The sequence below is a fragment of the Tinamus guttatus genome, unplaced genomic scaffold, assembly GCF_059628265.1.
Source record: "Tinamus guttatus ecotype Peru unplaced genomic scaffold, ASM5962826v1 Tinamus_guttatus_pri_ptg000215l, whole genome shotgun sequence".
Taxonomy (NCBI): Eukaryota; Metazoa; Chordata; class Aves; order Tinamiformes; family Tinamidae; genus Tinamus; species Tinamus guttatus.
The window spans coordinates 2,110,720-2,127,113 of NW_028288749.1; the positions used below are offsets into that span (position 1 = coordinate 2,110,720).

The window sequence follows — 16,394 nt, forward strand, 5'->3', positions numbered from 1 at the left end:
TGTGTGTGTGCGTGCAGGACAGGGTGCATCTAGGTGCTTTCATGCAACTGCAATGTCACCCTCAGCTGCTGAGTCAGTCGTGCTGGTTATTGCTGCCACAAAGCCACGTTACAGCTTCGTGCTCAGGAGCAGCCCAGCACCATGCCTAGGCCAGGGCAGTTCATGACCGAGACGGCATTGCAAGCCCCGGTGTGCGCAGACACGATTCCCACGCGGGCACCCTGCGCCTGGCACATGCCACCTCCCAAGGCCTCCACGGCGCCCGCACGCCACGCTGGGCACCACCACGTTGCTGCGTCCACACGCGGCCATCTGGACACCCACTCGCCGAGCAGCCCGAGCCATCTGCACCAACGGCGCCTCGGCGCACATACAACACTCCAATCTGCACCGCAGCCACCCACGCCAGCCTGGCCACGTGGGAGCACTCGCGCTGAACGCAATCGGGCCTCTCCGCACGCAGAAACCCATGCACCAAACCTGCCTCCCCTGCGTACCCACCTACAGGCAAAACCATCTGTGTGTGCACGCACCCCGGAGACTAAACCTGCTTCGGGACTGGAGTTTCCAACAGCCCCTCAGTGCTTGCCCTGCTCTTGCTTGCCCCTTGCTGTACATCCCCACCATCCTGCCCTGGCTGCTCACAAGTGCTGCCAGCACCCAAGGGACATCAGAACTGGGGGTCAAAAACGTCACTCTCGCAGCACCACACACCCTTCTCTGTCCTGGAAATTATTGAGCCTGACGAGAAGGAGAAACTGGGGAAAAAAAAAATCTGCAAATATCAATACCTCTGATTGCCACTAGAACAAAGAAACTAGCTGTTAACTAGCTGTAAAAAGACATTTAGCTGTAAAAAGACATTTTTTTAACTAGCTGTATCTGACAATGGCTATAAAACTCTAGCAAGGACACACAGCGACAAATCCTTTATGTCCTAATATAGTCCATCTCCCTCCTCCTCTCTCATATATGTCTATTCTCAAGCCTTTCCTGCAACCTAAATCCCTTTATCCAACACCTTCACACTGGCAGGCAGAGCCAGCCACAACACACAGACCCTGCGATTTCAAACCTCCCCCAGGCATCTTCCCGTCAGCCTGGGAGGAAGAGCCAGTGGCCAGGCACGGATTTACGTGTGATGAAGATCACTTCATCCCTCACAAGACAGGGCTGTGTCTGCCGCTGCCTGGAGACCAGGCAGGTCCTAAAGATCCACCTGCCCCATCTCCCCATGCCAGACACGCCGCAAGCTCCTGGCCTTGGACCATCTCATCCCACTGCTGCAAAGCCAAGGGGTTTGGGGAGCTCGGGCAGTTCCCAGCAAATGAGAGGAACCTGGCCGCTTTCTCTGACCCTGTTGATCAGGGCTCATCTGAAGACACCAATTTCTCTCAGCAAATTTGCAAGAGATTCTGCAGTGCACAGGCTTGGCTTGGTTTCAAAGCATAATGAAACGCAAAATTCCCCGAGAAAGGATTCTATAAAAAAAAAATAATAATAAAGTCTTTTCTGCCGTACTGAAATGTACTGTTTTGGAAAACAAATCAAAACGCCTCGTTCCAATGTTGACTTTGAAAGTTTTATGCGATTTAGACCGTATGACACTGCAAAATAAAAGGAAAAAAAAAAAGCATCTAGAAGGAAAAAAAACAAAACTTTCTCCTGCTGAAATGCAGAAACAGGGCTTTTTAAACACTGCATTGGGGGGGTTTATGTGGTTTTTGTTTTTTCTTTCCCAAATCAAATTTCTGTAAAATCAAATGTGGTTTTGCAAACCTGCTCCATTTCTCATAACTGCATTTGCTATCAGAGGAGGAGCCTGGGGGAGATTTCCGACACTGCTACTCCCAAGACTCCTTCCTTTCTCCTACATCCATGGCTGCTCTCCTGCATCTCTGCTACAAAAAAATGCTAGATGGGAGCAAGTGTCACCAGTGTTTGCCCATCCTCAAGAAATGACTGATCCCTTCTCCAGCCTCCTTCCCTATCCTTAGCAGCTGTCCTGAGGATCTGGGCTTCCTGTTTGGAGCAGGGAGCCTCTTCAAGCAGACTTCTTTCATACACCAGCATCGAGGCTCCTGCTCCAGGCAGCACTTTGGCAGCGCCTGGTCCTTCCTGGTGGCCGGGTCTCACTCAGTGCTCTGACACCTCTCTGAAAGATGCTGCTGTCTTCAGGGAGCCCACTCATATAGGAACCCATCTGTCCTGAGAAAAACACCCCGAGAGGGAGTGAGCCTTTGCGGGGACTCCTTTTGCACCTGGGGGAACAGGCAGCCCCGCTGGGGCTGGCCCAGCTTTAGGGGCTCAGGTTGCATCTCTGGCTGTAAGGGAGCGACATGGCCCACGCTGGGCGCCGGGTGCGCTGGGAGGGTCACTCACTCGATAGCAGGCATGTTTGGGGCAGACATCGGGCTGACTTCCTTGGCTTTTTGAAGGGCATGCTTCTGGTTAAAGGCCTCCTCTTCCTCCTGCTCATCCTATGGAGGAAACAGACAGGTCATTTAGCAGGATGCTGGCATGTCAAGGAAACGTGCACCCATCAGAGGTCGCGAGAGGAACGCGGAACCTGTTTGACACCAACAGTAGAGCCTGGGCTGGACTCAGGGCAGGAGAGGGGAGCAGGCAGAGGTATTTCTGCAGACAGCCTGTATTTTCCTCATGCTCCAGGAGCACAGCTTCCTCAGTGCAGCAAACCTTGCTGGAGGAGCTGACACTACTTAACAAGTGAACTCAACCTACTCCAGGCCAGAGTTGGGCTGTGCAAGCTAGAGCTGCCCCGGACAGAAGAGAGCAGCTCAGCCCTCTCCTTCTTAGCCACAGGGGTGAGACAGGCACCTCCCTGATGGAGTGGGAGGGGAGGGCTCCGTGAACTACACGGCAGAGACCACATCGCTTTAATGAGCACAGTTGTGCCATTGCGTGAAAAAAAATCATTAGGAGCCATTAGGAGCCATTCAGCCTTTTTAAAAACTCAGCGTTCTCTTAATTGATGCTTCAGAGCCACCAGGCCAGGTACAGGGACATGAGAGACAGGGGATCCATGCGACGAGCATGACCCAGGGCTCTCCTGCCCTTCTCGTCGGATCTGCAGCCCTTGGAAGTGCTGCCCACACCAGTTGCAGGAGGCTCCCCTAGGAGCAGCCCCGAAGACAAAATTAGCACCACAAACTCTTCCACTCCATTTCCTCTGCTGCTAACGGGCCAGATTTACACTGGCATGGAGGCCTCTTGGGGAGCCCAGAGGATATGCAGAATAAGCACAGGCTCTGCAAAAAACAGCCAGCGTGGGATCTCTGATCCTATTTGAAGAGCAGCAATGATGTTTGCAGCTTTCGCCTCCTCACCATTATCCAAATGGTGGCCCAACATTTCAGCATTCCCCAAATATTTCCCAGCATGGCCTTAAAAGCAACCAAATCCAATAACCTTTTCAAGCACCATCCTAAATTGCATCCTAAATCATGCCCACTGCCTCACAGGCAGATAGGGGATAAATATTGACACCACTGAAAGAAAGCTTCACACTTTGCATCTCCAGAGTGCTTGACAAATAGTGGTGCCTGCATCAGACCTTATCAGATAGATGAGGGTTATCTCAGCCTGGCCCGAGGCAAACGAGGCTGGCAAGTTTAAATGGAGAAGCAGTTTAGCCACACTTGATGTGAAGTGTGGGTGTTCCTGGAGAGACATGAGACAAGCAGGTTTAAGTACTTTCCTGAATCAAGGGCTAACTGGCTTTGCACAATGATACAGGCTTCATTTCAGGAGAGCTCTGGGTGCACCCTCTTAGAGGAAGGGTTCCCACGTGACCCAGATTGACCCGACCCCTTTCAAGGGGATCTGAGCTTAGGGAAGGAATGGCCTGAGCACTGAAGTGACTGTGGTCACAATGGTCACAAGTGCTGCTCTCAGTGCCCTTCCTGCTTGCCCCATCCTTCACAATCTTCATACCAGCAAGAAAACAAGAGTGAGCAACTACGACCTACCTTAGTGAGCTCCTGAGCATTGGCCAGGTTGTCCACGGCGATGGCCAAGAAAACGTTCAGCAGGGTATCTGTGAGCAGCTAAGGATGCACAAGCCATGTGCTAAGGGCACAGCATCCACGAACACCCAGGGAGCACACAAGAGCCCAAGCCCTTGCTCAGGAGGCTCCCAACCACATCGGTGAGGAGCACCTGAAGGGACAAACTCCTCACACATCCCATACACATAGTTCTCGGTGGGTGGGAGGCCCACACATTTCCTGACAGCCCCTCCTGTGCGTTTGGAAGGTCTGGGTTGCCCCACAAGTGATGGGATTCAGTTGGAAGAGAGCTACATCTTTAAGGGAACATGAGGAGTGGGTGTGCAAGATGAACGCCCCACAGAGTGGGAGGAGATGGAGGTATCTCTCACTAAAAACACAGCAGCCAAGTGGATACAGTTTCCAAACAAGGTGAGGACGATGAAATAGATGGAGGACCACATGCCCGAGCGAACACCTCCCTGGGAGCGGATGCCATTGTACATGACCTCATTCCAGTCCTCACCCGTCAGGATCTACACAAAAACAAGCCAGCAGCTCCATCACCAATCCTTTTGTGTGACCTAGACAGCCCATGGGATCCATCCCACTCATGGACACAGGGCAGAGACCACACGCAGAGAATAACCCAACTTTACACTTGCAGTATTTGAGGGAGAAGAGATCGGGTTCTCTGATGAGGATATAGGTCTCCTTAAAGGAGGTTTGAAACACTTCCACGTTGTATAACTAACAGAGGGGATCTCCCCTTCTTTAAAAAGTGCTTCCAGACAGGGTCACAATATCACATCTGGAGGGAGCAAGCGAGTAGTTCCAACCTATTTGCTTGGTGTTCCTGTGCAACTCAGGTCCTACCTGGAACACGGTCATGATGGCAGCAGGGAAGGTGTCAAAGTTGGCTGAAGGTGTCCCATCAATAAAATTAAACCTGGAAATGGAACCAAAAGGAGGCAAGTAAGCTGAAATAAAGAAGTCATCAAAATAGAGACTCTTAGCTCTCTTGTGCTTCAGATGACTTTTCCCCATTTTAAGGAAGGTTCCCTGAGTATTTCATGCCATAATTCAAAATGCATCCTGGACAGAAGGTCCCATGCAGCCCAGAGGGACCCCCACGCATACTCTGCAATGAGAAGGGGTTCTTATATGGGAGAGGTATCACTGGTATCAGCATGCTGAGGTGCAGGCAACCAAGAAGAAATCATCCTTTGGTTTTGAAAAAAAAAAAAAAAAAAAAGGAGGTTACTTTCCTCAGATTTGCAACCACCTACCTGCCTCCAAACAGCTGCATTCCCAACAGGGCAAAGACTACAATGAAGAGGAAGAGGAGGAAGAGCAGGCTGATAATAGATTTCATGGAGCTCATCAGTGAAACCACCAAATTCCTCAGGGATGCCCAATACCTGGAAAACAGAGGCATTGCTGGAGCACACACAGTGAGGCTACTACGAAAGCAGGACTGATCAGATCTGGGCCACGAGCCAAGCTCCACGGATGTTTGGCACATACTTGGTTATTTTAAATATACGCAGGAGCCGAAGAGCTCGTAGGACGCTGATCCCAAAAGAAGTCCCTGGTCTGAAGATAGCCCAAACCACTTCGAAGATGCTTCCCACTGTGACCTGAGAAGCAGACACAGCCGGGAGAATCAGAGCACATGCACTTTGAAGATGAACGCAGAAAGCTGAGGACAGGCAGTCAGAGGAAATGTGTTTCCTGGGCCTGAGGATGAGGCATCCAGCCACCCTGTCCCGCAACCTAGTGTCTCAGTCCAGCACGAGCTGGCTGTCCCAGGAGAAAGGACCCCCCTGCACCCTAAGAGGGTGCATTCCTCTCCCTCTGAGCATCCTTTGCTCTCAGCAGCCTGTCAAACATCCCCCCGGCCTGCAGCGTTTTGGGGGCTGCTTACCCCGCAGTCAAAGCAGTTGAACGAAGAATGGAAGTAAAGGCGCGGCCCCATCCCATACATCTTTAAGGACATCTCCAGGAGAAAGAGCCCAAGGAACAGGAACTCTGCATAGTCTGGAAGAGAAAAAACCCAGATGCATGCTCCTCAGAGCTGTGTTGAGTGCCCCATTTGCATTCACCAGTAGCCCACGTAGCACACCAAGAGGTGAGACAAGTAAAGGAGTAGGCTGTTTCTCCCAAGTTTGCTCATGCCAAGGGATGAGCTGGAGGAAGCCTGTCTGTGAGGAACTAGTAACAGAGTATGACCCTATGAGTTAGTGTTTCAGGGTGGGTGTACTGGTGTCCCGCAGGGTTGAGAGGAGGTTGGCATAGAGCAGAGCAACTCTTCAACATTATGCAGCAGTGACTGGAGCATCGGCAAAGACATTATCCACACTACACTGTAGGGGAATATTAGCAACCTGGATGTAAATCATTGCACAGCTGGAATTTGGCCAGCGTAACTGAGCCCAACAGCCAAGAGCCAGTGAAAAGCTGCTCAAGCTATTTCGTGAACACTAGCAGGCAAGAATCTGGCTTTTCCAGATTCTTTGTCCAAAAGATGCTTCTCACCATGACCAGCTGCCATAGCACACTGTGTCGTGCTGGGAGCCCGGCAGGTCTGCGCATGCAAATGCAGATCTGGGCAGGCCCAGGGCTTGACAGGGACATTCTCAAGGTGAAGCAAGAATAACATGGCTGAGAAACCAGCACTGTCCCTGCTGCAGCAGCTCAGCAGTAATACACGACCGCCACGGGGGAGACCGTGCTGCTTGGCAAATAGCAGCACACTTGAAGGAACATGGATATACTGCCTCCAAGACCTGACCTTGTACCTCGGCCCACGGAGAGCTGGGCAGTAGCTGGCATCAACCTTGGGGAGATCCGTGTCATGCTCTACCAGCTGCTACTACACCAAAAATTTAACCAGGAGGCTTTCCCATGATCATTACCCTCACTCCTGCCAAAGGACTGGTCCCAGATCCAGGACGCTTTGCCTTCCCTTTTGCACCCATGCAGTGCTCTAACCCCACTCCAGAAAGACCTGGCACTCACAGAGGAAGTGGGTGAGCCAGGCTGGCTGGTTGTGGTGGACGATGGCCACGCAGGCAGTGTTGAGAGCTACCAGGCTCAAGACAATCCAGTAGAAGACCTGGGATTTCACCATGTGGCGGACAGAGATGCGCAGGAGTCGCTCTTTGTGCCGAAAATAAGTAGCACCATTCAATCTGGCACCTTTGATGTTGGAGCGACTCAAGGGGTTACCTGAAGGGAAAGAGGATGGATGCCAAGGTAAATGAACTTGTCGAGTGCTTCTGACCGCCTCATGCTAAAGAGAGAAGATGGGTGGCTCGCAGACCCTGCTCTTACGGGACAAGACTTACCCAGACAGCTCCTAAATGCCACAGCTAGCACACTAGCAGGGTCAGAGGATCTTTATCAACCTCCCTTAGTACAGCCCTCACAAGTTGCCATGCTGTGCTGGTGCAACATAGGCTTTGTGGAAAGAAGGTTCAAGCTGCACTGACCTAAGGTTGGATGAAGAGGTCTTCTCTGCGCCAGCCTCCGCTCGCCGACGGAGGCAATATCGACACAGTGCTCGTCACTGGAGTCACGGTTCATGGCGTCTGTCCGGTTCCTTTTGATGGTCGCTCGCCTGAGCACTGGAAAGGAAAGAGGAGCAGGAAGAGGAGCTGTGGTTGTCCGGCTCTGCCAACAATCTGCCCGTCAGACCAGGACCTGTAAGTCAGTACTTGGCTAGCTCAGATCTGGTAGCAGAATGGAGCCACAACCCAATTCCCAGCTATCCCTTGGCCAGGACCAGATGTCCCCTGAGCTCCACACTTTCCTTGGGCTTGTGCTATCCTCAGTCCCACTAGGCTGCTCTCAACCCGCCTTGCCACAGCCCTCTCAAGGGCCACATATCACTAGCCAGGATGAAGCCTAAGACCATTCTCAGACCTCTCTCCTCACATCATAACTGGCTCTTGGCCTCTAGAAATTTCAACCTCTAACTACAGGTGGGCATAAGGAAGGGCAGGCAGACACTTCTGCAGGATATTACTCATCTTACCTTCCAAGGCTGAAGTCCCAGAGTTTTTGTTCTCTTCAGCCAGCATGACTTCCTCTACACAAAACACACAATTTAGCATTAGAATGAGAAAAAAAGACAAGACACTTTTGGTTGAGCAATGCCATTAAAGTGTCACAGAACTTTACTACCTTGTACCTAAGTATTTTGTCCAGCCCAAAAACAGTTGCTGTAGGCTGCAGACCCTTGTACTAGGATCTAAGCACTATGTAACTGTCCAAAATTAAACTCTCAAGGGCGGTAAGGGTCAGTTACGGCATGTTTTATTAGAAAGGAAAATCATAACCTCACCAACGAGTTTGAATATTGTACTGTTGTACGTATTGTACATTGAACAAGTCTGTTTCTGAATTATACCTTTGGAGGAGAGACCTTCACATATGCCCCTGATGTCTCTTGAGGCCTCCTCACCCTCTCCTCTTTCCCCACACACATTTGTAAGCTAATTTTAATCATGGATTCACAGCTTCTAAATGCTGATAGATTTGTCTGAGTCTGTTGCAGATTGCAGGAAAGTTGGGTCATAGGGCTAGCCAGTCGAGGCAGAAAAGGATCTAACTAATGCACACCAAGCCAGATCTGTGTGTAGATAAGTGTTACACTCATTTTAACAGACTAAAATGGGAGTCTGCAAATTATCAGCTTTCTAGAAAAGAAAAAAAAAGTGCTGAACTTGGAACAGCCTGCAAGTCTGACTAGGACAAGCAAGACAACTTTGGGTGCACTGACTTTTCCAAGCTATCCCACCCTGCATGGGTGGACCTGAACTATACTTCCAAATCCAAACTGTCCCGAGGAGCTGAAACATCTGAATCCAAGACCAAAGCTGAGATCTGCAGCTCAGGCCTTGGTTCAAGACAACAGTACTTTAAGTTGGTATTTTAGAAGGAAGCGTGAGCCTTCCCTTCCCAGGGCGGCATGTTCTGCAGCCTAGCAGAACCCTTGGGCAGTTCTTTCCGTGAGGAGCAAGGAGGTGAGCCGCAGGATCACGACAGCTTGGAGACCAACGCTTGCAAGTGGAGCTGGCTCCATCGGAAATCAGCAAAAACCCAAGATGAGCCTCTACCGACTCCTGTGATCTCCCAGATCAGGGCAGAACCTCCCAGATCAGCCCAAAATGCCACAGGGGCAGATTTAACTGGAAACCCCTGATTTTGTACACAGAGGCAGACAGGACTTTCCAGCACGTGACAGCAGCGTCCAACCTTGCCAGCGTCCAACCGTTACCTGCTTTGTCTATCCAGGCACGATAGCCGTTCAGCTCCCGCTCGATCTGCTGCTGCCGCCGCAGCTTCATGAAGGCCCGGCGATTCTCCACCCTCTCGCGCTCTTTGGCGAACTCCCTGGAAAAGGGCGGAGAGGGGGTTTTGGGAGCGCGGCCGAGGAGCAGCGGGATGCGCCTGGGCGAGCGGCGGTAACGGGGGGCAAGCGCAGGCCTCAAGGGCAGAGGAGGGAAGACACGAGAGGCAAACGGCCACCCCAGGCAAAGCAGAGCTAGAGATGAATGAGGGAACGAACAGAGGGACAGAGAGAGGTGGGAGGGACAAGAGGCTTCTTTGGGGGAGCAGAGATGCTGGTGCACGTGAGCTCTGCCATTTGGCCTCACATGCCCCTGCCTGGAAGCTGCTCCTGCTGCTCAAGGGGGACATTCCCACTCAACTCCTGCACCATCTCAACTCCTTTGTACCGCTGCTTTGGGCACAAAAGCAGGATTTCTTCTTCTGCAGCTTTGCTTGGAGCCACGCTTGCTCCAAGGAATCCAGGGTGAAGGAGCAGAGGTGAATGGAGGGGAGCACAAGATGAGGAGGAGCATAGCTTGGCCCCCCAGGCTCTCCTCTCCTCTCTTTTCCCTTTCCCGGGACCCTTCCCATCCAGAAAGGCCTCAGATGCCCCAAACATATCAGAAGAGACAGCAATTTACACTCAAGAAAGACAGGACAAGCACAGAGAGAGAAGTGCTGCGAAGCCCTTCTTGTAATGGAGAGGTCCATGGGGAAGAGCAAAGGCAATGCCCCCAGTCTGAGGCTCACACGATCCCTTTGCTCTCTGACAACAGCTACCAAATCTTTGCCTAGCTTAAAACCCCACCATGTGCTGGCAACCTGGGTATCTTCCCGATCTCCAGAAAGGCACCATGCCTGGCAGTTTGATCCCCTTCCAAAATCTCGCTCCATATTAAACCTGCAAGGTTAAACCTGCAAAGTTCAATGGCCATGCAACAGTCATGTAGCTTCTCACTTCTGGCTGCCTTGGACCCACCGTGAGACCACGGGTTTCAGAGCTGGGTGTTATTGCTGTTGTGTGTTTGGCTTTATTCTTCTTTATTCTTCTCATGTTGCGGGAGAGGAAAGTCAGGAAAGTCTTAGTGGTGCTTTGCAGGGTGGCACAGTTTTAGGTTTGGATTTATGACCTTCCTTGCTTTCCCCCTTTGGAGAATTTTCCCGGAGCCTCAAACATCCCTGTTGTCCTTCTCTGCAGTTCGCTGTGTCCACACTTACTGTCAACGAAGCAATGACCAGCTTCCACCCAGCTTCCACCAGAGATCCCACCACACATAGATCTGCACATAGACCTCCCAGCATCTCCTCCTATTACTCACCACATGTCTCCTTACGCAACATAACATTTTGCACACTGCTGCAGAGGAATAACTGACACCCTGACATCCCGGGAAGAACATCCAGAAAAAATAGCAGCCGGGGTGGGTCACGCCAGGGTCCACCCTTGCAGGTTGGCTGGACAGACACCCAGCAGGAAAGGGCTGAAAGCCTGGGAGATGGGGAGGTGACAGTGATCGAATTTGCCGCAGCTCGGGTTCTTCCAAGGCAGCAGGACAGGCTGCACGTGGTTTGCAAACGCTGCACTGACATCCCCATGCTCCTCAGCCCAAGCACAAACGCACTCCCGGGTACACCCGACGCGAGGGTTCACCCGCGGCCTGGCCAAAGCCCCGCGGAGACGCCAGCAGCCAAGACGGCGCACGCGTGCACGCGTTCACGCGCAGCACGAGACCCTGCTGACGAGCGCGGCCTGCTGGGTCGCCCGCGCGCGGCTCGGGCTGCTCCGCCGACGGCAGGGATTGTCACCGCCCTCTCCTCAGGAACACGCAAAACCCTAAGCGTTGATGCTAAGGCCATCACGCGCAAACAGAAACTGAAGTATTTGGCAGGAAATATAGCAGTGAGAACGTAGGCAACTTCACACACACATGCTGTCCTCATACCAGTGCTGTGTGTTGTATGTGAGACAACCCGTTTGGACCTGCCTCTAGGTCCCTCACCTTGTGTTCACACGGGTGCACAAGTGCCTGCAACATCTCAGCCCATGGGTCCTACCTCTGTCGGCAGCCACGTTCATGCACAGTGATGCTGTCCCCCACCAGACACCCCCTTAGCACATCCTTTCTTTCACACAAATATAGTATGTGGATGCAATTTGCTGGCTGCAGCTCCCCATCCAGCCCAACAGATCCCAGCCGCTCTCCAGTCCATTAACATCCTTGGAGGTGGGAGCGGATGGGGGAAGGCCCCATCCTGCCCCCTACTCTGCACCCTGAGCTCCCCTCACATGCGGGGGCAGCCTCCGTTGCAGACACAAACTTCCAGCAGGCCCAAAGCCCGAGGTGCACAGAGGGAAAAAAGCAAAGAGAAATTCAGTTTGGAGCCTGGCCCCCTCCCAGTCCCACAGCGCTGTAATTATGCTCTGAAAATGCGCGATTATGAAGAACAAATGGCACTGTGCTTTTTACAAGACAAATGTCTCCCTCCCTGGAGACTAGCAGCATTCTCCATCCTCAAAATATTCAAAGCAACCAAAAGAATTGGTCTGTCTGCTGCAGAGGGAGTTCAAGTGCATTATCCCAGCTGAGCTATTACACCCTTAATGCTGTGTGGGCTTGTGCGCGTGTGTTTGCGCGCACATATGTGTCTGTTTGCGTGAAAAGCCCTAAATGTTCCCTGCATCTCTTGTTTAAGATCCCCAGACAATTCAAGCATTTTTAATTCCACCCTAGGAAGGTTAAGTTTCCTGCCGTTCCAGCATTGAGCATCAAACGACTCTCCCCCTCCATCTCTGGATTTCAGACTGAAATGAGAGTTTTTCTCTTCCTAGGGCAGGGGAGGAGGAGAGAACAAAAGGAAAGGAAGAGAAAAACAACCGAAATGGAAGGAAGAAGGGCAAGAGGAAAGCAAAGCGAAAGGGAAGAAAGAACGCCCCTATAACCAATGGGCAAATGCACTTCCCATTTTGGGCACCTCACATGAAGAAAACATCCTTGCGCTACACAGAGACGAGGCAGGATGACTGCAGCTGTGCCCTCATCCCTCAAACTCCTCCCTAGCCTTTATGCATTAGCAAATTCGGGGCATCAAGAACTAGGAAGATAATATTTAATGCCAGAATCTACAGTCAAGCTGCCTTTCTCCCCCTGGATTTCCTTGGCGGGTGAAAGCCATTTCCTCCTGCGCTTGGAAAGTCAGTCCCACACGGGCATAACCTCAAACTGGGAAGTTTCTGAGCAGAAAATTTGCACCAGCAGATACACTGTGCACACCGGCGTGCCTGCAGGTGAAGAGCCCCACGGGCAGGAGCACCCACCTCCACAAGCCACCTTGGACCAGGCAGCCCTCCTCTGATCGCAGATGCCTCTAGGGCAATGGAAAAAACACCTCACAGGCTGGATCCTCAGCTGGGATACGTCACTGGGATGGTTCCACTGGAGCCAGTGCAACCACTCTGATGGGAACGGGGCCTCCCTCTCACCTCCTGCTTCCCAGGCCACTTGGTAGCTCCTGTCCTGCTGAGGCTGCTGCCTTTGCCTCCTTTCACTGCCCAGGCTGCTCAGCAAGCAAAGCTGTCCTGATGCATCCATGATGAAACCCACCCAGAAGGACCAGCTAAGCCTAAAACTTCTTTCTAGGAGGGAACGGGAACACCTTTTTCAGCGATCCCCTTATGAAGGCCCAAGTTTGCTGTGCATGGTTCACCCAGGAAAGCGCCCAGCCCACTGCCGCTGCAGGAGGTGTCAGGGGCTGCTACAGGGAGGGACATTTCCTGCTGCTCCAGGAGCTCCAATTTGCAAGGAGCAGATGCTTGAGGGACAACGTCCATCCAGCTGCTGCAGTGTCCCCAAGGGTGACACTTTCCAGACTCCCAGTCCCTAATAGAGTCTAATTGCTTTTGTCCATTAGAAGAAGGGGTGGCAGAGATGCAGGGGGGGAGGGGAGCAGTAGTTAAACCCAACTTAATGAATTATTACATTTCAGAGAGACACGTTACTGAGCAGGGCAGCAGCGGGGGCTGGTGACATCTGAAAGTGGGTAGGCGATGCTGACAGATCAAGGATTGCTCAGAGCCAATTTACAGCAGCGGGGAGAGATAATACTGTATGTGAGTGAGAACAGGGCCAGCAACGGTGACTGACAGCCGTTTGGGAACGCTCCAGATCAGGAGGAGGGCAGCAGCGTGGAGAGCGCGAGGCGCCTCGCTCCCATTGAAGGATCCTGCTCCCTGGGGTATGTAGGTTACATTGCCAGGGAACATCCCGTTTTGCCTTGCAACGTGCCCCGGCGGGGTGACTCTGACCAAGGACAGCAGGGCACTGCTCCTCTGGTCAGAGCTCACGGTTGGGGCTCTGTGAAGCCAGGCTGCAAAACACTTGGTTGCAGCCAGGAGGCTTCGAGGACGCCCAGGGGAGAGCACAGCCCCAGGGGAGAGCACAGTCCCCACGTGCAACATCTCTTCTGCCCACCTGGGCCTCCTGGCCGGGCAGCTTTAGCGCAGCAGAGAGCCACCAAAGGAGCCTCCATGCTCCATAAAGCAGAGTCAAACTCATCATGGCCTTCGGCAACCTCGACATTCTGCTCTGACCACAGAAGTGTATCTGCTACCACCAGGCAGCCACCAGTCACCACCATACTCTGACTTCTTCCTCCCAGAGCCTCAGGCACCTTCACACCAGGAAAAAAAGCTAAGAGAACAAGAACATCGTGGATGGTGCAACCTACTTGCATCCTTTCGGGAGATTCTTTGAGTCCTGGGTGTGCTGGGGAGGTCACAGCTGCATTGCCGCTTCCTTCTCTGAAACAAGGAGCCATCCATCTTCAAACCCCTTAATCCACTGCTTTTTTGCCACTGTTAAACACACTTGCCACAAGCCAACTACCAAACAGGTCTTGGAATGCTAAGTGTAGGCAGCAGAAAGGATAGGGTAGGTAGAAGAGAAATACGGGATTACGTGCCAAAGATGAGGCAGCAGTACCACGCTGCAGTGAAAAAGCCAATTATAATGGGATGTATAACAAGAAATACCATCTGTAAGACATCAGGTAACACTCCTGCTCTGCGCAGCACTCACAAGGGCTCAGCTCATGAACCATGTTCAGTTCTGAACACAATTTGAGGAAAAACACCTCTCTCCCAGCAGGGTGTCTAAAAGGTTACGGGACAGAACTGACACCAGAATGTTTGGAAAACACGGAGCAAATAGTAGCAAATCAGGGGGATCAGATGGTATTTACTCAAGAAGTGTAATGGAACTAAGAGAAGAGTGTCAAATGCTGTGCAGTGTGTAACCTGGTGCTTAAACAGAAGTTGGCAAACAGACAGTAAATATGAGGTAGGAATCTGCAGACCAGAGCATCTGACTCCTGCACTGAAGTGACAATAAAGACTAGAACAGGGAGTCCAAAAGGTACAAAAAGCTTCTGTAGAGGGGGGCTCAAAACCGCTTTGAATGAACCAACAGTTATGTGGCCAAGAGCAATCACGATTTAAGTTCACTTGAATTTCCCCAGAGGTCTGAGGAAATTCCTTAAGCAGAATCTTCCTTAAGAGAAAGTCTTCTCATGAAGTAATAATTGGTAAAAGAGAAAAAAAAAGGGGGGGGGGGGGAGGAAGCATCCTAATTCTCATATTCTCTTCCAACAGTGGCTGTTGGCCTTTGGTTGTTCCTGTGCTCTTAAACAAGATTGTGTGCTCACGTTATGGTGAGAAAGCTGTAGCAAGAAACAGAGCATAAAGCTGACTATGCTAAAGAAAGAGAGCACATTTATGGAGTGCCAGCAGACATATGAGCTGGGGAACGAAAAGCTGACAAGCTGTTGGTGACTTGGAACGATAAAACGGGGAGAAACTATGAGATACCAAGCCTGAGATTACCCATTACATCACTGCCCCATTTAAAAAGGGGATGATGCCTTTGAGAAAGCTTGTGACTGAAATCAGATTTGCTTATAGATACTACCTGATGTCTCTCACTTTTACAAGGTCCTAAAGCCCAAAAGGGGCTTATATTAGACAGGATTAATAGGAAGCTTTATGAACAATTCAAAAGACCTTGTCATGATAGTTTGCACTGACACCCCACGCTAATAGGAGAAGACTTTGCTGGGAACAAAAATAGAGGCAGAAAGGAAAGGGAATGACAACATGAAAACAAAGAGAAAAGGCAGCCCAAATGGGAAATCATCTCCACAGATGGGGAGAAAACGAGAGGGAAGACCAGATGAGAAATCAGAACTGAAGTGAGGACTCCGTGTGAAAGAGCTCCTTTTATAAGCCAGTTCCTTGGGGAGATCAGACCCTTGGGGCTCCAGATGGGGCCCAAGGCAATAGGACACAGCCACCCCGGGCTGGCGCAGTTATGGGACATCACACTTCCCAAAGAGCGACACTGGCTGGTGACAATGGGAGGAGACATCAAACCATCTGAAGACCCCTTGGGTCCAGCCTCGGAGAGCCTTGGAGATGAAGCTCAGGGATGCAGATAATCGGTATTTGATGGAGAGCCAGAGCAGCAATACGGACATCAAAACAGCACGCTCACGTTGAACCACTCAGGCCAGTGGGCAAACGGCCACACGTTCAGAGCCAGCTGGAGTTTTCTGAGCCTCCTGTTTCCTTTTGAGGTACAGTATATTGCAGTCATCAAGTCAAAAATCCCTATATTCTGGGTCACTAAATCAAAATAAAAGCAGGTGAGTTGCTAATCTCCCAAACAGCTGGAAGTGGCACATGAGAACTTTGCATTTGCTGATGGGGACACAACCCAGTGAACAGGAAAGACTTCTAATACCTTCAGTTCCTCTCTCCAGTAATCTCTATTTCTTGTGTACAACTCGCTCCAGTCATCAAGCTCTCATCCATCCATGGGCAGGTTCATCCATTGCTTGGGAATATGGTTGGGCTCAGCTGCACACTGCTGCAAAGCCTGCCCCACACTGATGGATCCACGCAGAGATGTGGGTGTCCAGAGCAGCCCCTGAATTTTGGGGCTGTAGGCAGCTTGATGTCTCTCCGAGCACTTCGTGCACGCTCTCCAAGAACAAGCA

General features: G+C 51.5%; 1 protein-coding gene across 2 annotated transcripts in view; it reads right to left on the bottom strand.

Annotated features, from left to right (window-relative positions):
• CACNA1E (calcium voltage-gated channel subunit alpha1 E) overlaps positions 1 to 16,394 on the bottom strand; it is a 94,376-nt gene that overhangs the window by 35,753 nt on the left and 42,229 nt on the right. For both annotated transcript variants that reach the window (XM_088524851.1, XM_088524852.1), the window contains exons 9-19: positions 9,292 to 9,407; positions 8,047 to 8,100; positions 7,502 to 7,636; positions 7,029 to 7,238; positions 5,935 to 6,047; positions 5,535 to 5,647; positions 5,297 to 5,428; positions 4,884 to 4,956; positions 4,426 to 4,543; positions 3,990 to 4,057; positions 2,383 to 2,480 (exon numbers count right to left, since the gene is read on the bottom strand). In XM_088524851.1, coding sequence (XP_088380977.1) covers positions 2,383 to 2,480; positions 3,990 to 4,057; positions 4,426 to 4,543; positions 4,884 to 4,956; positions 5,297 to 5,428; positions 5,535 to 5,647; positions 5,935 to 6,047; positions 7,029 to 7,238; positions 7,502 to 7,636; positions 8,047 to 8,100; positions 9,292 to 9,407 — 1,230 coding nt within the window. The remainder of the gene's footprint in view (positions 1 to 2,382; positions 2,481 to 3,989; positions 4,058 to 4,425; positions 4,544 to 4,883; positions 4,957 to 5,296; positions 5,429 to 5,534; positions 5,648 to 5,934; positions 6,048 to 7,028; positions 7,239 to 7,501; positions 7,637 to 8,046; positions 8,101 to 9,291; positions 9,408 to 16,394) is intronic.